Raw genomic sequence first — 24298 nt, forward strand, 5'->3', positions numbered from 1 at the left:
GCGCTGAAGAGGACTTCGGCTGGCAAGGGTTGGGGACCTCCGCCAGCAAAGGTACCTGACAATGGCGGGGGCCCATTCCCCCACCTAGTTATGCCCCTGGAGGACAGTAGATGATGTTTGGGTACCTGCTGAATTACCATATTTGAAAGATATTTAGACCCATTCATAAAGACCTTAAACACAAGGCATAACATTTTAAAAGGTAATTCAGACAGTACTGGAGTGATGTGATCAGTTTTCCTTTTTGCAGTAACTAAGGGGCCTTTTTACTAAAGGGCTGGCGTGTGGCACCAATCCGGAACTACCGTAGGAGCCCGGAACACTAGTTTCCACCCCCCCAGCACGTGCCATTTTTGGCGCTACAAAAATATTTAAAAAAAAACTTTTGTATTGCTGGTGCTTACCCTTGTTATCGCGGGAGCCCTTATCACCACCTCAATGGGTGGCGGTAAATGCTCCCCTCCGAAATGGCAGCGAGGCAAGTGGTGCTGTTGCCGCTTGGCCATTTCTTTTTGTGAAAAAAAAGCCAGCCTTTTACCTGCTGCAGTAAAAGGGGGCCTTCAGAGTACATCAAAAACACGTGCTGATGCTAGCACAGGCCCCCTTTTTGTCACAGCTTAGTAAAAGGACCCCTATGTTTTGAGAATTAACTGTATTAGTTTGAGTTATACCCTGAAAAAGTGAATTACAATAATCAAGTATACTGTTAATAAGAGGATGTACAATTTTGACCAGATGCCTGCTTAATAAAGACATATAGGTTCATGTGTACTTTATAAAATAGGAGGGGTAAACTGCAGCTGGATTGAAGCTGGAGGTGTAAATGCTGCCTCTGCACTGCTCTAACTCCGCCTCATAGCACAGGCCATGTAAAAAGTATGTGCCTTTATGCCACTGTCTGTACTTTTTTGTTCATAACCTCTGCAAAAATGTTTAGAAAATTAGTTCCATACTGTACCTCTTATGGAAATACTTGGCTCACATATCAGCAATGCAGCAGCAGTAATTTCTTAATTAATTTATTTAAATTCATGAATCATCTATTAATTGATCAGAGGCTAATTTATAGACAGATGTAAATAAAACAGACCCATAATAAAACAGACCCAATCGCCCACAAGAATTCCTATCCACACAATAACTATCCTATCCCATCTTCATTCTCCTTTTATTCCTCTCACAACTCAATAATACACTTGCCTTTAAAAAAAAAAGATTTTGATTGTCTACACAATTCTCTCAAATACAGACACCAGCAAGATATTCCACCTTATGGCGGCTGCCACTAACAAAATGCAAAACAAAACAAAAAAAAAAAGTCAGCAAATTCTCTGTGTCCCTCTTGTATCCCATGCCACATAAGTGAGCTCCCACTCGCAGATCGCAACTTTTGCCCTAGATGATATTCCTTTAACCTCTTCTGAGCATATTCCACAACTAACCTCTTCAATACAGCACCTTAAACATTAGTACCATAATAGTAATCTGTACCCTAAAATCAACAGGTAGCCAGTGCTAATGTGTTCTGTACAAACTGCAACCAACCAAAGCTTCTGTGAGGCAAACCCAGACACATCAGGTTGCAACAGTCCAGACGTGAAGAAACAAGAGCTTGTGTCACTGTGGCCGACACTGCTAAACTACCCTCAGCTTCCAATAAGGCAATCTAGTCAGAGCTTCCACTTGCACTTCCACAGACAGATCTGCATCCATCCCGACCACCCTAAGTTTTTAAACTTAGTGCATCTAGGGGTCCTTTTACAGGAAATACCCACGTTATCATTATTAGTTGGAGAGACGTTATTGAATAGATAATATTTAACTACATCTAAATGGTGTATGTAAAGAACATTATATGAACCGACTAGGACAAGGCTAATCATGAAAGCAACAATGGAGTTAAATGAATGTCAGTCAGACCAGCTGTTGTCTTGGGTATCAAATAGTCACCATTGAAAACAGAGAGTAATCTGCCAAATTTCGAGACAACAGTGGTTAATTTAGATGTAGTTAATTATTATCTATTCAATAGCATCTCTCTAATAATAACATGAGTATTTTCCACACTAATTTCATCAGCTTTGACAACTATACAGAAGGATCTATTTAGTATAAAAGTCCGTTGTTTAACATATTTTGAACACCTCTTTCCTGTTTACTTCTAAAGGAGGAAGTTTCCTTGCTGCACATGAAATTCATCCTATATTAGCACACATTTTTTGGTGAGTTGCAACAATTCAGCAACACTAACCTTTATCCTTTTCTGTTATAGAGAAATATGTACTTAGTTGCAGACTAAATTTGTCAATACTGTCTTCCTCTTTTAAAACAACGTGGTTATGTTGATGTTTGCTCATAATGTAAATGTAATGCACTCTATTTTTAAATGAAAGATACTGTATGCATGCTTACCTCATATATTGATTTATTATTACATTAGTTTTTTATGTATTGTTTTAAATTTATTTTATATTATTGTTTGTCCAAAAAGTTTTATTATTTATGTTTGGATTTATAATGTTATTTATATTTGATGCAGACCCCTGACGCAGTCGCTGTGCGCCGAAACATGGCCTGTGTCGGGTCCATAATCGAAGACCGATTTTCAAGTTTTACAATTAAAAGAACTGTGTCCCATTTTTGAACGCTCTTGGTGCTTCTTTTGTGCTCAAGTGTATTCTGTAACATAATGCATGTAAATTTCTAAGGTGCCTAGTGCAAAAAAAGGCATGGAATGGGCGTTAAGAACTATGCAGTTTGTTATAGAATACACCCGATCCGCACCTAATTTAGGTGTAGGCATTTACACCAAGTTTTACTTAGCATAACTGCCCATGACTAAATTTAGTCACATGGATGTGCGCTAGGTATATATATATTTTTTGGCATGATATATGGAATCTAGTCCGACATATATACTAATAGCACAAATACATCTCAGTTATGTGGTAAAGGCAGTTAGCTTAGCAGGGTTTAAAAAGGGTCTGGGAGGCTTCCTAAAGGAAAAGTCCATAGACCATTATTAAATTGACTTAGGGAAAATCCACTGCTTATTTCTGGGATAAGCATCATAAAATGTATTAAGCTTTTCTGGGATCTTACCAGGTATTTGTGACCTGGATTGGCCACTGTTGGAATCACGATACTGGGCTTGATGGACCTTTGGTCTTTCCCAATGTGGCAATACTTATGTACTTATCTGTAACAGTACACGGTAAATTACCGCACGCTGTTACTAAGAGCAATGCACAGTCCATGTCCATTCCTCCCCGTAACCTGAACCATTTTCTGCCCCCACAGGGTATGCAATTAGCATATGCTGTCAAGGCAGCAAGGTACTGGTTACTGTGGCTGTGCTCTAACAGTTCCTGTTCACTAATTCATATGCTATTTACAGCACATTAATAAAAGGCCCCATGAGACAGCGTTCAACGTGACATCCATACATCCTTAGTCTAATGCTGGTTTTACATATTATTGTACTGTATTAATGGATTTTATATTCCACTATTAACCCTTGAGTTGTAAAGTGGATTACAGGTAATAAAAAAAACTTCTCGTATCAGAAGGAATTAACAATAAAAAGCATAAAATACTTCAAGTAGTAATCCATCAACCTAACACACACAAACATCATTCCTATCTAGCAGGATAAGGCATATATACCTAATTTACAATCACTGTTTAGAAAAGAAATAGGTTTTCAAAGTCTTTCTAAACAGAAAATAAGATGCTACCAACCTATGAAGAACTATGCAATTAGTGGAATTATTATTTTATTAAAAATTAATTCCCAGCTTCTCCATCGATGAAAAAATTCCCTGTATAAGCAGAAATCCTAATAAAGGTAGAGACAAGCCTAACACCCTCTATGTCCACCTTACAGGTCTAAATAAAATCCTCCTTTCGACCCCATCAAGGAGAGATACTGCTCTGGCCTGTAAAACAAAACTAAGACTGAGGGGTTTCAACCTGAACTTTTTCATAACTACTACACTATCAATATTCCAAATAACTAGTCAGCCCCTTGAGTGTCTCAGAAGACTATTAAGCCTTTCAATAGATAGGATATACACTATACAGGGATGGTTTTCAGTTGTTGCTCAACCTGAACAGTCGGTATTATGAAGCCCCCTTCTCCTCTCACTTTTAATTCCTGATACCTGCAGACTTCATACCCCATTAACCCCTTCCATTCAACAGGCTTCTAATTCCTCTCTCTCTCCACAGATCTCCAGTTCTATTCCCACCTCCTGCCTCTAGCCCGGTCCTGCAAATCTCTCACTCCCACCTCCCTGGACTTTAGCGGTCTGGCAGTACTGTTAATACAAAAGTAGAATGCATCATCCTATAGCCCTGTGTCCACGTGTACCTCAATACCCCCTACCAGGCTTCCATGGGCAGAGGGGCCTGTGGGTGCAACACTGCCTCAGTCCCGGTATTCACTACATTCTAACAATGGAAGAACCCCAATTTCAGGAGAACTGGGGTGGGGGGGGGGGGGGATTACAAGGATAAGAAGGAAATCGAATCACTCCAAGGTCTAGGAAGTTTTGCCACTCTCAGTGCACATCTGGTATTCTGATCCTATAAGTAATGTCCAGACCCCCTTTTCAGACTGGTGTTCCATTCTCTCCTGAAAAGTAAAGGTCACCCAGAGCACTCACCTGAGCTTGCATGTACCCTAGCAGTGGTTCTAGCACAGCAATTTTCTTTTTGTACTGAAGTGTATTCAGAGCACAGAAATAATGCATCGTGGTCTGATGCTGTTTCTTTCTAGATGTATAAACATCTTCCATCACTTCCAATTTAACCTTAAAAAGTTAAAACAATTTTTTTTAATTATCTGCAAAATGGTAATTCACTTTAACGCAACAAAAATTAAGTCATATTTAACCAGCATGACCAGCATAATTTAACCAGCATAATATCCTTCCTAAAGTGGGAATCACTGGAGGTTATTATATCTGTATTCCACAGTAAGGGTCCTTGTTTACTAAGGTGCGCTAGCGTTTTTAGCTCGCGTTAATGCTAGAGACACCCACAGGAACACATGGGTGTCTCCAACGTTAGCGCTAATTTTTAGAGTGTGGTTAAAAAAAAAAAAAAAAGCTACTGCGCCTACAGTGCAGTTTAGCAAACAGGGATTCAAGTTTTTAGCATGGTGGATAGGCAGTTAATATTCCATATAGCCTCAAGTTCATTGGTCATCCCTCTTGCTGAAGACTCATGTTCCATTGTAACACTATATTTGCATTACTGAAGAAGTTAACATATATGCAATTTATATTCTGGGGCAGGGCTGTAATAGAGCTTTGAAGAAAGTTCCAACAAATTCCGAGATCTGGCAATTTTTTTTTTTTACCGGCACAATTTCTAATAATGCATTTTTTTTTTGTTTTTGTAAAGCAAGAACAGTGAGTGCAAGTATCAATTTGAGGCATATTTTCAAAGCACTTAGCCTTCCAAAGTTCCATAGAAACCTATGGAACTTTGGAAGGCTAAGTGCTTTGAAAATATGCCTCTTTGTGACATCCGTATTTGTATACTGTGATTCAAGGCTTGCATTCAGCTCTCCACTATGCTTTCCCGAACAGTCATTTTGCTTGTTCATTTCTATCCTAGGCCCTAGGGTCTCTAATACCAACACATCAGAGACACCCAAAGGTGATAATCTAGCCAGTCTCTAGCATCCATCTTAGACTTCAGTTGAGCTTTTTTGGTTCAATTCTGAAACAACAACCAGAGGAAATGTCTTTATTTCCATATACCCTCTGGTCTCAGGTACTAACTTGCTGTAAAATGTATTTTTTGTAGGGAAGACAGACAGCATTGCTAATTTAAAAAGCCCAAGAATCAGTAACACTAGCATGTGAAATACAGATGCTTTGTTAGAAAACTGCAATAAAACCTAAACTTTTGACTACTAATCTAGGGGGTCTTTTACTAAACACAGAGTTGCCCATAAGAATGTAATAGGCATCCCAGCATTTAGTGCCCAGCTAAAAAACGCTAGCGCACCTTAGCAGAGGCCGCGTATCTGGACTTCGGCGGGAGGGGGGACCAGAGCCAGAGTGAGGGGGCACATTTTAGCCCCACCCCCGGCGCCGCCAACCCCGATTGCCGGACCCCCCGCCACCAACCTTGGACCCCCCCCCTGCTGATGACCCTCTCCACCCCCCCTCCCACCGCCAACCCTCCCCTGCCGCCATCACTACCTTTGCTGGCGAGGAACCCTAACCCCCGCCAGACGAGATCCTTCCATTGCAAAGCTGGCGGGGGACCCCAACCCCCACCAACCGAGGTCCTTCCGTTGCAAAGCTGGCGGGGGACCCCAACCCCCGCCAGCCGAGGTCCTCTCTTCCGTTGCAGCAAAGCTTCCTTCAGTTTCAAATTCTGACTCTGATGTCCTGCACGTTGTACATGCAGGACATCAGACTCAGAAAAGGAAGCTTTGCTACAACAGAAGAGAGAACCTCGGCTGGCAGGGGTTGGGGTCCAGGGCTAAATCTATGGGGGCCCAGGACCCCGTGGCCCCACGCAGATACGCCCCTGCATCTTAGTAAAAGACCCCCTTAATCTTGCTATAGTAGAAACCACATTTTAACAATGAGAATCTCATGCACTGCCTACTCTTTCCCATTACAGAAAATGGAAGGTGAAAGACAAACCTTTTCATTTTCTCTTTTTTTTGATAGTCGACTGTATCTGTGGATGGCAGCATCATGATCTGAAAGTACAATAAAACAATGATTATATGTTAGTAGATCTGGAAAATTTGGGGAAAAATAGACTAACGAACTTGGTAAACAAGATTTGCTGGACAGGGTGCTAGCAGTTTCTGACTGAGCACATGCACTAACCTTTAAAAAAAAAAACACAAAGAAGTCCCTATACTAAACATTTCTATCCAATGCAAAAAAAGTACATTTATAATAGGGTGCCTGGTTTAAGAGGGCAAGTAGGTACCTACTTTGGCACTATCTTTACTAACCTAAGAAGAAGTTGCTCCTACCTTGCAGGTGCAGACACTATCACCTGGATTCTATATATGGTTCCCAAATCTGTGCGCGTGCCTAAGATGTGTATGCAATTTGAGTAATGAGCCCTTATCAATCAATAATTGGGTGCAAAAAAACAGCTATTAAAATTAATTGGCACTCATTAAAATCTGCATGTGCATCTGGCTGTGCGCTGTTCTATAAGGAATAGCGCCTACCTCTACTAATGTGTAACTCAAAAGGGGGCGTGGCCATCTGCATTCCAAAATGTTGCAAGCACAGTTACAGAATATGGCCTCGTTGCGCCTACCTGGGGCACCAGCATTTACACCAGGTTTCAGCAGGTGTAAGCTTGGCGTCTAAATGTAAGCATGAGAATAAGCGCCCTTTATAGAAATCACGCTTAGTACTGATTTTTTTTCCAGCAACAAATTTTGAGCACCATTTATAGAATTCTCTCCTATGCCTGTGCCTAGATTATGCAAGTATGTGAGTAGATTAGTATTTTTTTTTTAAATGTAGGTCCATCCTTCAATTAAAAAAAAAAACGCCTGCACACACATACGCAATTAGTCTTGCACTGTATTAAACAATAATTCCAATTTCATTCAAGGCCCTGGAGCACTCCAAGAAACAGCTTTAACATTTAACTCCTCATATACAGTATCTGGTAATTTTAAAATACACATACCATTACTTGCAATTTGAAACACTTCTTTTAAAGTCAAGATTTCTGTAAAAGAACAAGATTACTATAAACACAATTTTGAAAGTCATTAATTTCTTCAACAACACATCATATCAGTTTTGACATCTGCACAAACTTGATTGCTAGGGGGCTTTTTTCTGTATGCTAGGTCATATCCATTACTCCACAGGCTGTACATATAATACTCCTGGCAGAATTCTGCACAAAAAATTTCAAAACTGTACGCACAAAATTAGCAAATTCTACACACTTTATTTGTAATTTTTTTTTGTGCAAAATTCCCCCTATTATAAGGGTTGGCATCTCCCCCAGGCATGAAATACCCCCCACCGCAGTTTCCCATGCATTTTCATGTAGACCTCCACCCCATTCCCATGATGCACACACGCACACTTTATCCACCTTTTTTCAGCCCCCCTTCCCTACACCCACACTCCAGCCACCTTTTTCTTTCAGCCCCTCCTCCCTATACCCACATTCCATCCACTTTTTCCAGCCCCTCTCCCTGCACATACATTCCATCCACCTATTTTAGCCCCCCTCCCTACACCCACACTCATACACCTTTTCCAGGTCCCCCTCCCCTCCTGCACACTCACCAGTCTACTGTGGTAGGAGGAGGAAGAGGAGCTGCAGAGCCGCACAATTATTGACACTAATTGGTATTAATTAGAATGTATGTGATGCAAATTAGAAAAAGGGGCATGGCCATGAGTGCGGATTTAGTCACATGGACGGGCACCAGGCATAGTCTATAAACCGCGCTTAACGTTAGGCACAGTTTAACGACTACACCTTGCTGAATATCACACCTAGCTGCATAAGAGACAGATGGTCACATAAACCCAGATATTCAATACTGCTGCCTGGATATGGCCCCAGTGCTGAATATTGGGGTATAAAGCCAGCTGAAGTTCAACATTAAACTGAATGTAAAACCATCAAACATATAAATGGCAAGTGACCATACTCACTTGCAAATGCGCAGTACAGACTTCCCTCTCTGTCCCGCCCTCACGTCAAGACGTCATGACGTCAGAGGGCGGAACAGAGAGGGAAACGGAGTCGAATTGTCGGACGATGCCACTGCCGCCTGGAAAGGAACACCGCGCGAAACAACCTCCACCCTCCCCCCCCTCCGTATTGGGAGCGCCTCTCACCTCCGTGTGGAAGCGCTGCAGGCAGCAGCAGAGCGATCTGCTGCTGCCTGTAGCACTTTCACACGGAGGTGAGAGGCGCTGTCAGGTCAGTGCAGGGGGCCCAGCACGGAGGGGGGAGGGAGCAGCGGCGATGAGGGTAGATGGACATAGGGGGAGGGCAGGGGGGAGAGGCCATGGTTGCTGGACTTGGGGTGACAGCAGAGCACAGAGGAGGGTTACTGGACATGGGGGGAGGCCAAGGGAAAGAGGAGGGTCGCTGGATATGGGGGGGGAGGATCGGTGGACGGGGTGAGGCCAGGGGAGAGAGGAGGGCTGCAATACTCGCCCGTTTTTACGGGCTTAATGGCTAGTATTTACATGTATGAAAACAGAACCATGGAAACCAGTATTCAACACACTACCTTTCAGATCCCGCTCTTTGAACTGGCTAATGGGAAACATCATCGCATCAGCTAACTGAGTTGAAAGCACCGCATGGCAAGAGCTGAGCTGTTAAATAACAAAAAGCATATTGATTATAATGAGGTAAGCTAAAGATATCAGATATATTAGTCTAAGCTGCAGTTGCTCCAAGTTCATCTTTATTTTTGTTTTTGAATTTTCAACATTTTCCATATACAGAAACTTAAAGCAATCGGCTCAAGTGGAATAAAACAATACAAAAGAAATACAATCACAAATATCATCGCTTATGCCCAAGACTTTAAGCCTTCATCAAAGGAGATTTGTGAGATGAAATATCTCCTAATACTGCCTAACCTAAAACTATCATAATAGCCCTTATATTAAATCTCCAAAGACACTCAGGGGACCTTTTAAGAAGCTGCAGCAAAAGGGGGCCTGCGCTGGTGTCTGCGTGTGTTGCTGACATGCACTATGGCCCCCTTTTTACCGCAGCAGGTAAAAGGCAGGTCCTTGTTTTTTTTCAAGAAATGGCAAAATGAAAAGCAGCGCACGTCCATTTTTGGTCTGAGACCTTAACACTACTCATTGACTTAGCGGTAAGGTCTTATGCGCTAACTGGGAAGTAAAGTGTGCAGCATACGCCAACTGCTGATTACCGCCAGGTAAGGGCCCCACGGTAGAAAATACAAAATATTAACTACCACGTGTTTTGGACACGCAACAAAAATGGAATTACCGGCCGGGGCATACAGCAGCCGGGCGGTAATGCCAATTTGAAATGCGTCGGACTTGCGTAGGTGCCTACGCACCTAAGTAAAAGGGCCCCTTTGGATTTAAAAGCCTACTAATGCTGAAAAATGTCACTAAACAAACATGAGCTTGAACCATCCATAGTGTACTTACCTCATCTATCACTTTAGCAAACTGTTGCAGGGTAGAACTCATAACCTCATCATCACCCCCCAAAGGAAAGCGCTATAAAAATATACAGACTGGATTATTCGTGATCATTATAACTGGTTTGACAATTAGGAAAACATTACTTAGTCTTTCCATAACATTTATAGTATAAACGAAGGATATATTTGCTGTTAAAGTGACACTTCAGCCGAACTAATCCAAAGCCAGTTGTTTTCAGCACCAATCCTTGGGCCTTCAAAGAAGACTAGATTTCAAGACAACCTCAAGGTACCCACATGATACATATACATTGCTTTTGTCCATTAACCTGGTAGTAAACTTCCCGTTCACATTAATTGATTTGATTACTTTATTTTTTGTCTATTAGATTGTAAGCTCTTTGAGCAGGGACTGTCTTTCTTCTACGTTTGTGCAGCGCTGCGTACGCCTTGTAGCGCTATAGAAATGCTAAATAGTAGTAGTAGTAGAGTTTGGTTACCCTACACCAGATCTACTTGAGAACTAAACAATAGTACTAAAGCACTATTTACAGAAATTAGGGGCTCATTTACTAAAGCTTAGCGTGCTAAAGGATCCTTTTACAAAGGCGCTCTAGCAGTTTTAGGGTGTGCTAATCATTACAATGCAAAGATAGTGACGCCCATAGATATGGGCGACTCAACGTTTAGCGCGCCCTAAAAACACTAGCGCACTTTTGTAAAAGGACCCCTAAAGGAATTAGTGCATGTCACTTTTGGCGGTTTATGCGGCTGAAGGCGTTCTATTTATGAGCTGTTCAAACATCGGGGAATATAACCTGATTGTTTATCATCTTTATCAACTAGCTAATTAGCTGACCTAGAAAAGTTCTTTGACACCTGATGCAGGCGTTTGTACGCCGAAACACGGCCCGTGTCTGGTTTTCATCATAAATAAAGGACTGCATTTTTCTCATTCCTGAAGGCCCAGTGTTTACTTTGTCTGTTTGTTTGGTTGCTTTTGTATGTTGTTTTCCCTCTTTTTTGTGACCCCTTACAAAAATTACCCCCACAATGCTGAATGCATAGTGTACATAAAGACAGAAAAAAAATTTTAAACTAGTTCTTTAACTCAGAGGACAAACTGTAGTCCAGAATACTGGTTAATCTGGAAATAAAGATACTCATCATATCCGATCACGATTAGAGAATGTAGTGTTTTGTTTGATATTTTCAACACCCCTTTCTAACCCCAACAACTCAAACCTCTTAGGTGGTCCACTACTAACCTATGGGATTTCCCACATAGCCTGATTCATACAAGAGTTTGCTACCCATACAAACAAGCTGGGCAGAGAACTTTCACGTGTAAATTTACTTGACAATCTGGTGAAAAAAAGAACAAAATCCTTCTGAGGTGAAGTAATCTTGATGAATGCTGCTCAATAAGAACATCTTTGAATGCAAGTTTTTGACAGTTTCTGAATTAATGAGCTGTTTTGCATGACATTACATCTAGCAGTTCATTAATTTAGAATTTAAGTAAAATTTTGTACACTGAAAACTACATTTAAAATTTTACTCTTTGCAAGGAGCAAAAACTGCAATTTTTTTCCAGATTTTATCTACATTTGCAAAAATGTTTATAATTTTGTCTATCAGCCTTTTGGTATGCTTCAAAATACGTCAGGAAGGAAAAAACTTTCTGATACAGAAAACACTATTCTGACTGACCGTACTAACCAAAGCCAGCAGGTTTATCTGTGCAGAACACCGTCTCTAGAAGTCTCTACCTTACCTGCTTCTCATATTCCTTTAAAAGCTTAGAAGTCAAATGAGTTGCAGCACTCAATTCATTCTAATAAGAAGAAAAGAAAAAAATATACTACTTTATTTTATAATGAAATATACAAATACATAGGAAGAGCACAGTAAGAAGGAATACTCAGAAATATGAACAATGTACTGGTTGCTATATGCATTCTATGCAGGCCTTCATGACCTCAGCACACAGTATGAGTACATCTGAAAATACAGGCAAAATGTATGCAGTTTTCTCTTGAGTCTACACTAGCCACAGAATCTGCACATATACTTTTCCCACAAGAAAATACAAAGAACGTCATTCAAAATGCACTCTTATTTGTGCTCCTTGATTTCCCAGCAATAATAAATATAATTTTTTGAAATGAATTTTAAGTTGTATGAACAATACATCACAAAAGCTGAACTGTCTAATATACTCTAGTAATATCTGTCCAGATCTAAATTCAGAGATAAAATATGGCTGAAGATTAAGCTGTATATATGTGAAGAACTTATCTGACCCACTGGCAAGAATTCTAATCAAACAGATCCTGTAGTGCAGGGTGTACAAGAGAGAAATAAGCATACATGTGGCTGCTTTTGAATCTTCTGAATCGGGCACCCCTCTTGTTCTAGGGGGTCCTTGAGAAAACTGTCACTTGAGGGCCTTCACTTTAGTCTTATGACACCGATCTAACTACATCGTACCTGTGCATCATAAATGCGCTGCATGGCCTGATACAGCCGGCTGATGTAACTGGAAATCGCTGCAGCATCTTCTTCAAATACACCCAGCAACGACCTGGTCTGTAAAAATATTAAAGTAATACATTTGTACGATAGAGCCTAGCAAATGCAGAAAGGTAAAGAAGTGAAGTAAGTGTACACAGCTGGATACATGATCAAAGGAAAAAGAAGAACATTTGTTTTAAATTACAAATCGTTTTCTTCTGGGTTTTAGCATTTCACCTATGCCAGTCCTGCTTTGCTTCATGGTGCCTAGAAGAGAGCCACACTGCACCAAGCAAGGCTGCTCTGTTTCTGACAGGGGCGTAGCTACGGGTGGGCCTGGGTGGGCCCAGGCCCACCCAATCTCAGCTCAGGCCCACCCAGTTTTACAGCAGCTGAGCAGCCATACTGTTGCCACAGCCTTCATTTCTTCCCTGACAGCGCCGGCGGGGCCGCTCAGCCACCTCCCACATGGTTTTCTCATCAGTCGGCACTCACTGGCAGCTCCTCCTCCTACCTCAGCCAGCGTGCGATGCCGGGCCTCAAGTAATCTTGTGCTAAACACAGTCTCGCGGAGTTTACCTGAGGCCAGATACGGCAAAGGGAATCTTCCTCAATAAGCCCTGCAGCTCCGGTGTTTTTTAAAAATGTATATCAGTGCTAAAGGCCTCCAGCAAGAACAACTAGCAATGCTCCTGCCTTGTTTGCTGCTGCTCGGGAGTCGGGCTTAGGGGGAGCCTCCGCTCCATGCTCTTAGGGCTGCTGTCTGCTGTTCTGCCTCTGTTCCCTTCCCTGCAGGCAGCTCTAGCTTCTAATCAGTGTCGCTTGTCTGCCCCTGCAGCACGTTTGTTGTGCACACCAGTGACCAATCCTGCATGACTCAGGTCTCCGAGTCTCAGTCTGAGCATGCAGGATTCAAACCTGTGCCAAAGTTAAGGAGTCGGGAGCCCCGCCAGCTGGTGCTGCGTTTAACTTAGCCGTCCTGGCTGGCCCCATCCTTTGTAGCTGGGGAAGTCCGGGCATTTATAATAATCCTGCCCCAGACTCCTGAAATGTGTCAGTAGCCTCTGTAGCGGCATTGATGTGAAGCCTGCTCCCCTCCCCCCTAACCAGTCTCCAGCACTGCACCAGGATCAAGGTCAGTAGACTTATCTTGAATCGCTGCACTGGAAACTTCTCTGCACTGTGCTCAGGTGAAAAAAAAAAGTTTTGTATTTAATGCTGGTGGGCTCTGCAATGTCCAGTTAAATAAAATGTTTTATATTTTATGTTTGTGGGCTTTTGGGTGGAGGTAGGTGATTGGGAAGGGTAGGGGAGATGTCAGGCTATGGGGGGGTAGGGTAGGGCTGTTGCCAGAATGAGAGGGGGAGGGAAGAGTTGATTCTGGGCTATGGGGGGAGGGGGTAGGAAGGGCAGGGCTGATGCCGGGCTACAGGAGGGGTAGAGAAGGGTAGGGCTAATTTTTGATCCTTTATTCTGAAATAGGTGAGGGTTTGTCTGTGTTCTGCATGTGACCCAAGGTAAGAAATTCTGCTGGCATGTGGTTTATGTGGGGATCTATATGAATGTGACTTCTCTGTCTTTTCAAATGGGACACGTATTGTTGTTGTGTATATTTGTATGTTCAGATTTGGTGGTGTTTTAAAGTTTGCTACATAGGCTATGAAAAGCTTCTTTTGTGGACCATGGTGCAGATTTTGAAGGTGATATCTTCTTTAATTGGGAGCCAATGCAGTTTTTCTCAGAGGGGTTTGGCACTTTCAAAACATGTTTTTCCAAATATTAGCCTGGCTGCCATGTTTTAGTCGGTTTGTAGTTTCTTTATAAGTTGTTCTTTGCATCCTGCGTAGATGCCGTTGCAGTAGTCTACGTGGCTTAGTACCATTGATTATATCAGGTTGCAAAATGTTTCTCGTGGGAAGAATGGTTTCAGACGTTTGAGTTTCCACATTGAGTGGAACATTTTCTTCGTTGTTGTTTTCACTTGGGTCTCTAGGGTGAGGTTTCGGTCGATTGTCACGCCGAGGATTTTCAGGCTGAGATAGGGAGGGTGTGGTCTGGGGTGATTATATTTGTGGGTTTGTTCACGTTGTATTGGGATAAGAGGATGAGTCTGTGTTTTTTCGGGATTGAGTTTTAATTGAAATGCACTTGCACATGAGTTCATGATGTTTAAACTTAGATCGATTTTGTTGGTTATTTCTGTTGGATCATGTGTGTAAGGAATGTATATGTTGATTATATTCCTCAGTTTCTTCTTTCTTAATTAACTCCATCAATGTAGCATGAAAACACATACTGCTCCATTTTATCCTACAGCTACCTGCCCTTTTATCATTTGTCGCCCTTCTCTGTATCTTTTCTAATTCCACTATATCTTTTTTGAGATGCGGTGACCAGATTTGCACACAGTATTCAAGGTGTGGTCACATCGTGGAGCGATACAAAGGCATTATAACTTCCTTGTTTTTATTTTCCATTCCATTCCTAATAATACCTATTTGCTTTCTTTGCTGCCACAGCAGACTCTCGGGAAACAACTTTATGACAACTCCATACTAAAATCTGGTTCTGTCAGCTGATGTATCATGCCCTTGGCATCTCATTAAAACACCTGGCCATGCCTTTGCCATAGGACATGCAGAGCTTTTCACAATGCCTGTTAACTGTCATTCTGGACACCAGAAACCTTATTTAAACTTCTAGCACTTCAGATGGGAAATTCTATTGTTTGCTAAACTATTCAGAGTGTCCAATTCCAAGCTGTTTCTTGTTAAAGATTAAACAGGACTCGCCCTATAGCTCAGCTGTAGCACTGTGGCACAGAAGATTCAAATTGTAAATGTTTTATGCAGAACTCGAATGCATTAATGGAATGCTGAACTCAAAACTCCTGCCAGAGAAATAATACAACTGCTGTGGTGATCCCTGTGGCACAACAGCACTGAGCTAATCTCCCATTTTCCTTCAGTCTTTAGCCATTCGGGGATTCTGTCTCTTCTAGTTTGCCACTGAGGATTGGGGAAAGGCTTCTGGAAGTGTCTAGATCATATGACTAAGGTATGACAGATAAGGGAACAGAAGGGAGATGAAACTGGACCAAAGATCATAATTGGACTATTTCTGTCTTAAAGAAACAAGTGTTCTCAATGAGCTAAATATAGAAAATTCTAATAAAGCATTGGCAATCTGAAATTCAGAAACTTCAACCCTATCAATTAAAACAGTAATCCTTTTAAACAAAACCCTCAAGGAGTACTCACGAAAGCTGCAACAGTTTTCCTGAGACTGCAAGGTTTAAAAGTGGATCACTAAAGAGAACCAATGAACTGTATGGAGCAGTGAGCCAGCAGCACTCTCTGTATTAACCACCCCCACTCCCCTAAAACAACAACATTAGACCAAAACAGATCAATGAATAAGGTAACTAAATGCAACAAACAAGCTCATACTGCTTTAAAAAGACCTAGAAGGGGAGGTAGAAAGGGACTGGCCGCAAGGGGTCCTGGCGGATCCAAATTTTAAAACCTGGAGTAGCAACAGTTCGTTGCTTTGCGAAGTTCTAACATTTCTACATTTTGTTTTGCCAATACTAGTGCTGACAAAAAAATTAGAAAAATCCTACTTCTCCTTTTCACTGGTAGAAATGGAGGGGGAATGTATACTGTACCCCTGCCCACACCCCATCCATTGTTCCACTACTTTCCACACCCTGGGCTTCTTTTACAAAGCCGCAGTACTAATTCCCATGCTGCAAATGAGAGGAAGCCCATAGGAATTGAATGGGCTTCCTCTCATTTGCTGCACCGGGAATCCGTAGCCTGGCTTTGTAAAAGAGGCCCCCTGTGTTCAGATGGCTGTCCTTGGCTCACACTCATTTTCTAACATCTCTGTCTCTCTTCAAGCTCAACATCCAGCCTGTGAAGTTCATGCTCCCTTACAATGCAAAAGGCCATCCCCATCTCTTTCCACCTTCCAGTCATGCTGCAAAACACACTTCTTAAGACAGCTATTCTAACAGTCTCTTTAAAGCCTCCTCCATGACTTTACCAATAACCCATTCCTGCAGTTGCTCTCTTTCTTTCTCATCTTCTGTATGTCGCCCTTTCTTCTTCAACACTACTGACCACTATTGTATCCCAGTATCAAAGTACTAACGTTCACCTTCACTTGCCCTCCTTTGTTTATTAAGTATCTTATCAATATCAAATAAATATGGGAATGAGATTTGATATGCCACCTTTCTGTGGTTGCAATCAAAATGGTTTGCATAATATATACAGGTACTTATTTTGTACCTGGGGCAATGGAGGGTTAAGTGACTTGCCCAGAGTCACAAGGAGCTGCAGTGGGAATCAAACTTGGTCCCCATGGTTCACTGCACTAACCATTAGGCTACTCCTCCACAAAAATATAAAATTGACTTACAGTGGGGGAAATAAGTATTTGATCCCTTGCTGATTTTGTAAGTTTGCCCACTGACAAAGACATGAGCAGCCCATAATTGAAGGGTAGGTTATTGGTAACAGTGAGAGATAGCACATCACAAATTAAATCCGGAAAATCACATTGTGGAAAGTATATGAATTTATTTGCATTCTGCAGAGGGAAATAAGTATTTGATCCCCCACCAACCAGTAAGAGATCTGGCCCCTACAGACCAGGTAGATGCTCCAAATCAACTCGTTACCTGCATGACAGACAGCTGTCGGCAATGGTCACCTGTATGAAAGACACCTGTCCACAGACTCAGTGAATCAGTCAGACTCTAACCTCTACAAAATGGCCAAGAGCAAGGAGCTGTCTAAGGATGTCAGGGACAAGATCATACACCTGCACAAGGCTGGAATGGGCTACAAAACCATCAGTAAGACGCTGGGCGAGAAGGAGACAACTGTTGGTGCCATAGTAAGAAAATGGAAGAAGTACTAAATGACTGTCAATCGACAAAGATCTGGGGCTCCACGCAAAATCTCACCTCGTGGGGTATCCTTGATCATGAGGAAGGTTAGAAATCAGCCTACAACTACAAGGGGGGAACTTGTCAATGATCTCAAGGCAGCTGGGACCACTGTCACCACGAAAACCATTGGTAACACATTACGACATAACGGATTGCAATCCTGCAGTGCCCGCAAGGTCCCCCTGCTCCGGAAGGCACATGTGACGGCCCGTCTGAAGTTTGCCAGTGAACACCTGGATGATGCCGAGAGTGATTGGGAGAAGGTGCTGTGGTCAGATGAGACAAAAATTGAGCTCTTTGGCATGAACTCAACTCGCCGTGTTTGGAGGAAGAGAAATGCTGCCTATGACCCAAAGAACACCGTCCCCACTGTCAAGCATGGAGGTGGAAATGTTATGTTTTGGGGGTGTTTCTCTGCTAAGGGCACAGGACTACTTCACCGCATCAATGGGAGAATGGATGGGGCCATGTACCGTACAATTCTGAGTGACAACCTCCTTCCCTCCGCCAGGGCCTTAAAAATGGGTCGTGGCTGGGTCTTCCAGCACGACAATGACCCAAAACATACAGCCAAGGCAACAAAGGAGTGGCTCAGGAAGAAGCACATTAGGGTCATGGAGTGGCCTAGCCAGTCACCAGACCTTAATCCCATTGAAAACTTATGGAGAGAGCTGAAGCTGCGAGTTGCCAAGCGACAGCCCAGAACTCTTAATGATTTAGAGATGATCTGCAAAGAGGAGTGGACCAAAATTCCTCCTGACATGTGTGCAAACCTCATCATCAACTACAGAAGACGTCTGACCGCTGTGCTTGCCAACAAGGGTTTTGCCACCAAGTATTAGGTCTTGTTTGCCAGAGGGATTAAATACTTATTTCCCTCTGCAGAATGCAAATAAATTCATATACTTTCCACAATGTGATTTTCCGGATTTAATTTGTGATGTGCTATCTCTCACTGTTACCAATAACCTACCCTTCAATTATGGGCTGCTCATGTCTTTGTCAGTGGGCAAACTTACAAAATCAGCAAGGGATCAAATACTTATTTCCCCCACTGTATGTCTCAAAAAAGATGTTATTGCTGTGAATGCTCTTAAATGTTGCTAACTCAAGGTCACTTCTTTCTTTGAGAAGTTGTAGCTCCTGGGAGCTGCAAAAGAACCAAGCATCTTTACCACTGAACAGAGATTCCATTCTTTAAGGCCTGTAAGGAAAAACTGATGTGCAACAGGCTCTCCTCAATAAAAGAAGTCAAGAATTTTTTTATTTTTGTCCAAAAGGATTATATAAAACAGAATTTTTGTCCAACTTTGGGCAAAATAATACTCCAAACATTTAACAGAATGGGATGAAAATGGCAGGAGAGTAAACCCAGTAAAAAAAAGACTGGAGTTTGAAAATGGGCCAAACAGGACTGGCCGTTCCAGAGAAACAAGCCCCCCCCCCCCCCCCAAACAAAATTATCAATGTATTTCCATGGCAGAAGTAGTTCCAACTTCTGTAGCATAAAGACTCAGAATCAAATGTAGGAGTTAGGAAACAAGAGCAAATGCAGTTTAAAAGGTGGAATTCTCTATTCTTCTAATAAAATACCTCTTTCTTCCCATCCCCGCAATTGCCCTGACAGCCCTAAACTACCCACTTGCAAATGTCACACTATCCAGCAAACTTCTCCATTCCACAAAACTAACCCCCCACATCTGCTTTGCCATCCCAAAAATTAAACTCCCTCTTAACTATTCCATTATTCTACAAACTACCCCACCTAGAACTATTGCATCACCCTACAGATTTCCCCGCCTCCAAAACTACACCTACATACTCTAAACTGCCCCACCCCACCCCCAGACAACACATGCCCAGCACACATAACACACATACACAATCGTGTGCAGAACCCATAGATACACACACACAGAATGTAAATAACTCCCTATCCCTTTATTTCATTTTCTTTGTTGTTGAAGTAGTTTTCAAAGCAGAATTAATCATACAGTTTCTTTACTGGTTGCTGTGTATTGCCTAATAAATATCTGTTGTAATGGATAGGACCAGAATGAGCCATTGGCAAACTGTGCACATTTAAAAAGACCCATGTGAGATGTGCTCAAGGCTCAGAAGGTTAGGACTGCCAACTCCCTGGCTTTTATCAGAAGTCAGCAGAATTTCACATTAACATACGGAAGGTAGAAACATAGGTAATATATGTTTCTCAATTTAAAACTTCTATTTGCAGTTCTCTAGTCCCCCTCCCCCCATGACTGAGCCTGCCCTGCCTGCTTCATTGTAACTAGTAGCAGAGTCTGTCTGTAGGTAGGATCCCAGCCTATGGGAAAGCAATGAGGGCAGAGGTCTGGAAGGCACAGGAAGGGAGAAGGTGATGTAGAGGGAAGTTTCTGTGTTGTCAAAATGAACTTTCTACATGTGAAAGGGCTGGAAGATAAATTAACCCTATCAAAAAAAAAATTTGTTCCAATACAATTCTATTGCAGAAGCAGTTCCACCAGTTTGTGATTAAGGAATTGCAACTGATTTCACCTCTCATCTCTTCTCCTGATCACAGATACACAGAGAGCAAATAAAGCAAATACACACATGCACAGTCACAAAATGCACACACATCTCTGCAAAGCTGAGGTGCTGGAAAGAATTCCACAAGTCATGCCCTGCATGCTTTTCCCACTTGTTTCAACAGAAGCATCTTCCAGCATTTGATCTGATGACATTCCTGAATTTGGGAGTGCAATTAAATCCTGCCAGCCACAGTGCATTTGCTTTGATTCTCAGCTTTTAAAATTCTTTAAAGAGGTTTAAATGACTGCTGTCTTATTTCTATTGCTGCAATTTTGTGTTGAGGTTCATACGTTTTAACCTGATTTTCTAAATATAGCTTCTCTAACTGCAAGGATAGTAGAAAAGACAAATTTACATTTCAGTGTAATCAAAGCTAAAACCCAAATCCAAATACTTAATGTCTGAAGTGGACCTCACCCCCCAAAAAAATTTCAGATGAAAGGCCACAGCAAACATTTCAAACTACTGAGAGGGCCCCCTAGAGTCTGTTTTCAGTAATTTGAAATGCTGGACAAGGAGGCAGAAGAGTTCCCAGAAATATCTATCTATATAAATAATTCTCACCTCAAACATTCTGAAGCTCACTCTGTGGCAGGGAAACACTGGAGCCCTGCACTTAGGCTGTCACCACTCACTGTCACTCAGGCACCACTCACTCTCACTGATAGACCCACCCTCAGCCACACCCCTTCCGCACATAATTCCCTACCACAACGTTCTAATGAAGCTGCAACTTCCGGTTTGTGAGGCGGCATAGATCGGAATTTATCCCCATTACTGTTTGCCCCGCCCTCACGTCAAATGTGATGACGTCGAGGGCGGAGCAATGACACTTGACCAATTGCATCGCTGCGCCCTCGACGTCATCACATTTGACGCGAGGGCGGGGCATACATCGATCTACTACGTGACGACGAACGGAGGGAGTGTGAGGCAGGCAGGCTGTAGGTCACACGCAGTGAGGGAGCCAGCCAGCCACTCTGTACGTCGGGGGGCGAGGCGCGGCGACCACGACCACCCTCAAGCACGGAGAGTAAGTCCACCAACAAGGGGAGGGGGATGGTAACCAAACGGGCCTTTCTTACTAGTAGGTAATATTGAGTTCCTGTACAGTATTGTCCTGACTATGCTACTACTAAGCTGTATTCTTATCTTATGTATTACATTGGTGGACAGTTTATTGTTGATCATCTGGTCTTTAAAGTTGTACTTGTATGTGCATGTTACATTTAATAAACAAGAGTTTACAAAAAAAATGAATAATAATCAGTGTTTTGGGGAACCCTATAACCAATCTGTTCCCCCTTCCTTAGGGTCTGCCCCACTGGCAAGGGGGAAGTAGATGAATAGCAGAGTGGTATGACAATGTGTGCAGCATAATATCTCTGCTCACTGAACCCCCATAGATTATTGATTGCTCACACCTTTTCCTTCCTCTAATCCTTCTCCCTCACCCCCCACCCCTACTCCAAGGCCTTCTTTCACTGCTGTCACTGCCTGCCACATGGGATTCCCCCTCCCACTCCGCCCTAAAACAGTAAACCTTGTTGCAGGCTCATCCAGTTGTAGGTAGGGATGAGTTTGTCAGGCTGGAAAAACATGCTCAACAGGCCATAGTTTGAAGATCTTTTGTCTAAAATATTCCTTAACTCAACAAGATCAAACAAACGGGAGAAACACTAACTAAAACTGAATATCCCAAGCTGAGAACTAATTATACTGATTTCCCCTTGTAATTTAGAACAATTTCAGCAAAGCAAAATTGACAATACTATTAAAAAGAACTCCTAAAACAACAAAATTACTATTTGCATTTTTTTTATTTCATTTCTTACTTTACCTGGGTCTATTTTGCAAATTTCAAAGATGAAATGTTTTATGCTAAAGTGTAAACCTGCAGAATAGAGCAATAAAGCCTAAGAAATAAATAAAATTGAATTTTGGCTCATACAACAATCACGTGTCAACTGAGTGTTGCAAAATATTTGATCACTTATTATTCAAGAAATTTGTAGAACTCAGGCTGCCTGAGTTATGCCAGTTATGAAGAAACCTTTTAGGGTTTACTTAATTCAAGTATCTGTAACAGCATGGAATCAAACATGTAGTTGTTCTCTGACCCACAGACTCTGAATAATAATTGTTGCAGCCACCTCAAAAACAACAATAAATAATTCTTTTAGCCCTACAGAGCTGGGATGCAGATTTCATTTTCAAATACCTTGAACTGTTTCCCCTGTTTTATAGTCTCCTTGCAACTCAGCCCAATTATTACAGCAACAGTCCTCATCCAGAGGCCACAGATCACATCTACCTTCAGAATGCAGCTAACAGGAACAGAAACTTGGCCAAAGATATGACTATTGAGGAATGACAGATTCCCTTCACAAAAGGGCTGTAAATGAGGACTCCAACAACCTCATAAAGGACAGCCGGGGAAATAGAAGAGTACAATTTGTAGGCAATACCATTCTACTGGACTAACAACTCAATACACCTTCAACAATCTTCTGAGAAATATGCATCCTTCATTTAAACATCTAAATATCTATACCCAGGTATGGCCTGTGGGGGATGCAAAGGGGTGTGATTGCTTGTGCACAGACTCACTGCAGGGCCTCACTGGCATAAGATAGTAGGGATTGCAAAGGAAAGCAATGTGTGGGAAACAGAATCAGTCAATGGTGTGGCCAGTCTTATGTATGCCTTAGATCTGATGTCCTCCCCAGAAAAAAAAAGTTCATTTTTGGCCCTCATCTTTCTCACTGTTCTGTAAGTTTCTGATTACAAGACCTAACTTGTGTTAATAATGATACGTTATGCAATTTTAACTGCATAAGGAGTGGTCACACCACCATTTTAACAGTACAAATTCCGACAGGTAAATACATTTTTAAGATAGTCATTATGTGGAGCCGTCACATAAGAATTAGATGTCATGTCACATTCCTCAAGTATTCAACAGGCGGCTAGCACAGCAGCACGTTTCAAGCTTTGCCAATACAACAACAACAACAAGCATGCACGTTCATCCACAAAGTACCCTCAGTACTGTCAAGCTGAAAAACTAATGCAATCAACTGAAAATATACAAAAGCCAAAAAAAAAAAAAAGATCAGGTCCAAACCTTCAACATTCACCCTAGTCAACAGAGCAATACACAGAAACCCTTAAACATAAGCTGATCTACAACCACAAATCCACTTTTTCCTACATCTTTGCATTATGCGATGTGCTCAAGGCTGTTTTATGGAATACTTGCTGAAATCAGTTTACGAAAACTGAGCGTCCCAATAAATAAAGCAGAGCATGGAAACGCAGTCTGATAAGGAATTGGTGCATATCAGTGAAGGAGGTGAACGTCAGAGAGTGACTCATTAAATCCATTACACACTTTAAACTTCCTGTGATTTAAGGGTACTGCATCCGGCACCGCACCCCTGAACCCGGGCCTGTCTCGCGCCTGCCCACCCAGCGGCGGTTGCGCCCCGTGCACCAGAGATTCCATGGGATTCGCTGCAGAAGAAGAACCCGCACCCCCAAGGGGCTCCCCCACCGCACCCGAACTCCTCCCCCTCCTCACCTGAGGGCTGTCCTCCAACGTCTCCTCAATGGGCAGCTTGTCGATACCCAACATGATGAAAACCAGCGTATACCTTTTACACCAAGAACTCAAGGCAACCCGTCCCCAGTCAGTCAACCAGCCAGCGCTCTCCCACTCAATTACCAAAAACACCCTGCCCTGGCAGCGGAAGTTCCGCCTCCCGCTGTACCTGATTGGTCAGGTGGCCTCCCTCCAGCTCTGAGGTTCGCTCCAAAAGCCGTTCATCTTCACGTTGCGTCCGTTCTGTTGTGTGTGCGCCTGCTCGCGCCGCGGTAGTGCCGTAGCTAATGGCTTGGGTTGGATGCGGCAGTGCCAGTCGTCTACTTTCTGATTATTTAGGGGGGGGGGGGGGGGGTCTTTTACTAAAGGTTAACTCGAGTTGTTTGCAGCAGCCCCATAGGAATAAAATGTATCCTACTGCAGATAACTTGAACTAATCTTTAGTAAAAGACCCCTTTACACAGGGTTC

At 42.4% G+C, this 24298-nt stretch overlaps 1 protein-coding gene across 2 annotated transcripts in view; it reads right to left on the minus strand.

Annotated features, from left to right (window-relative positions):
• Positions 1-23953, minus strand: part of APPL1 (adaptor protein, phosphotyrosine interacting with PH domain and leucine zipper 1) — a 66336-nt gene extending 42383 nt beyond the window's left edge. Inside the window, exons 1-8 of one of the 2 annotated variants that reach the window (XM_030205509.1) lie at positions 23809-23953; positions 12668-12766; positions 11952-12011; positions 10179-10250; positions 9272-9359; positions 7693-7734; positions 6672-6730; positions 4668-4814 (exon numbers count right to left, since the gene is read on the minus strand). In XM_030205509.1, the coding sequence (XP_030061369.1) occupies positions 4668-4814; positions 6672-6730; positions 7693-7734; positions 9272-9359; positions 10179-10250; positions 11952-12011; positions 12668-12766; positions 23809-23862 (621 nt within the window). In that variant the 5' untranslated portion in view covers positions 23863-23953. The remainder of the gene's footprint in view (positions 1-4667; positions 4815-6671; positions 6731-7692; positions 7735-9271; positions 9360-10178; positions 10251-11951; positions 12012-12667; positions 12767-23808) is intronic. The other variant, XM_030205510.1, reaches the window with a different exon arrangement.
• Positions 23954-24298: the final 345 nt, after the last annotated feature.

The sequence above is a fragment of the Microcaecilia unicolor genome, chromosome 6 (genome assembly GCF_901765095.1).
Source record: "Microcaecilia unicolor chromosome 6, aMicUni1.1, whole genome shotgun sequence".
Classification (NCBI taxonomy): Eukaryota; Metazoa; Chordata; class Amphibia; order Gymnophiona; family Siphonopidae; genus Microcaecilia; species Microcaecilia unicolor.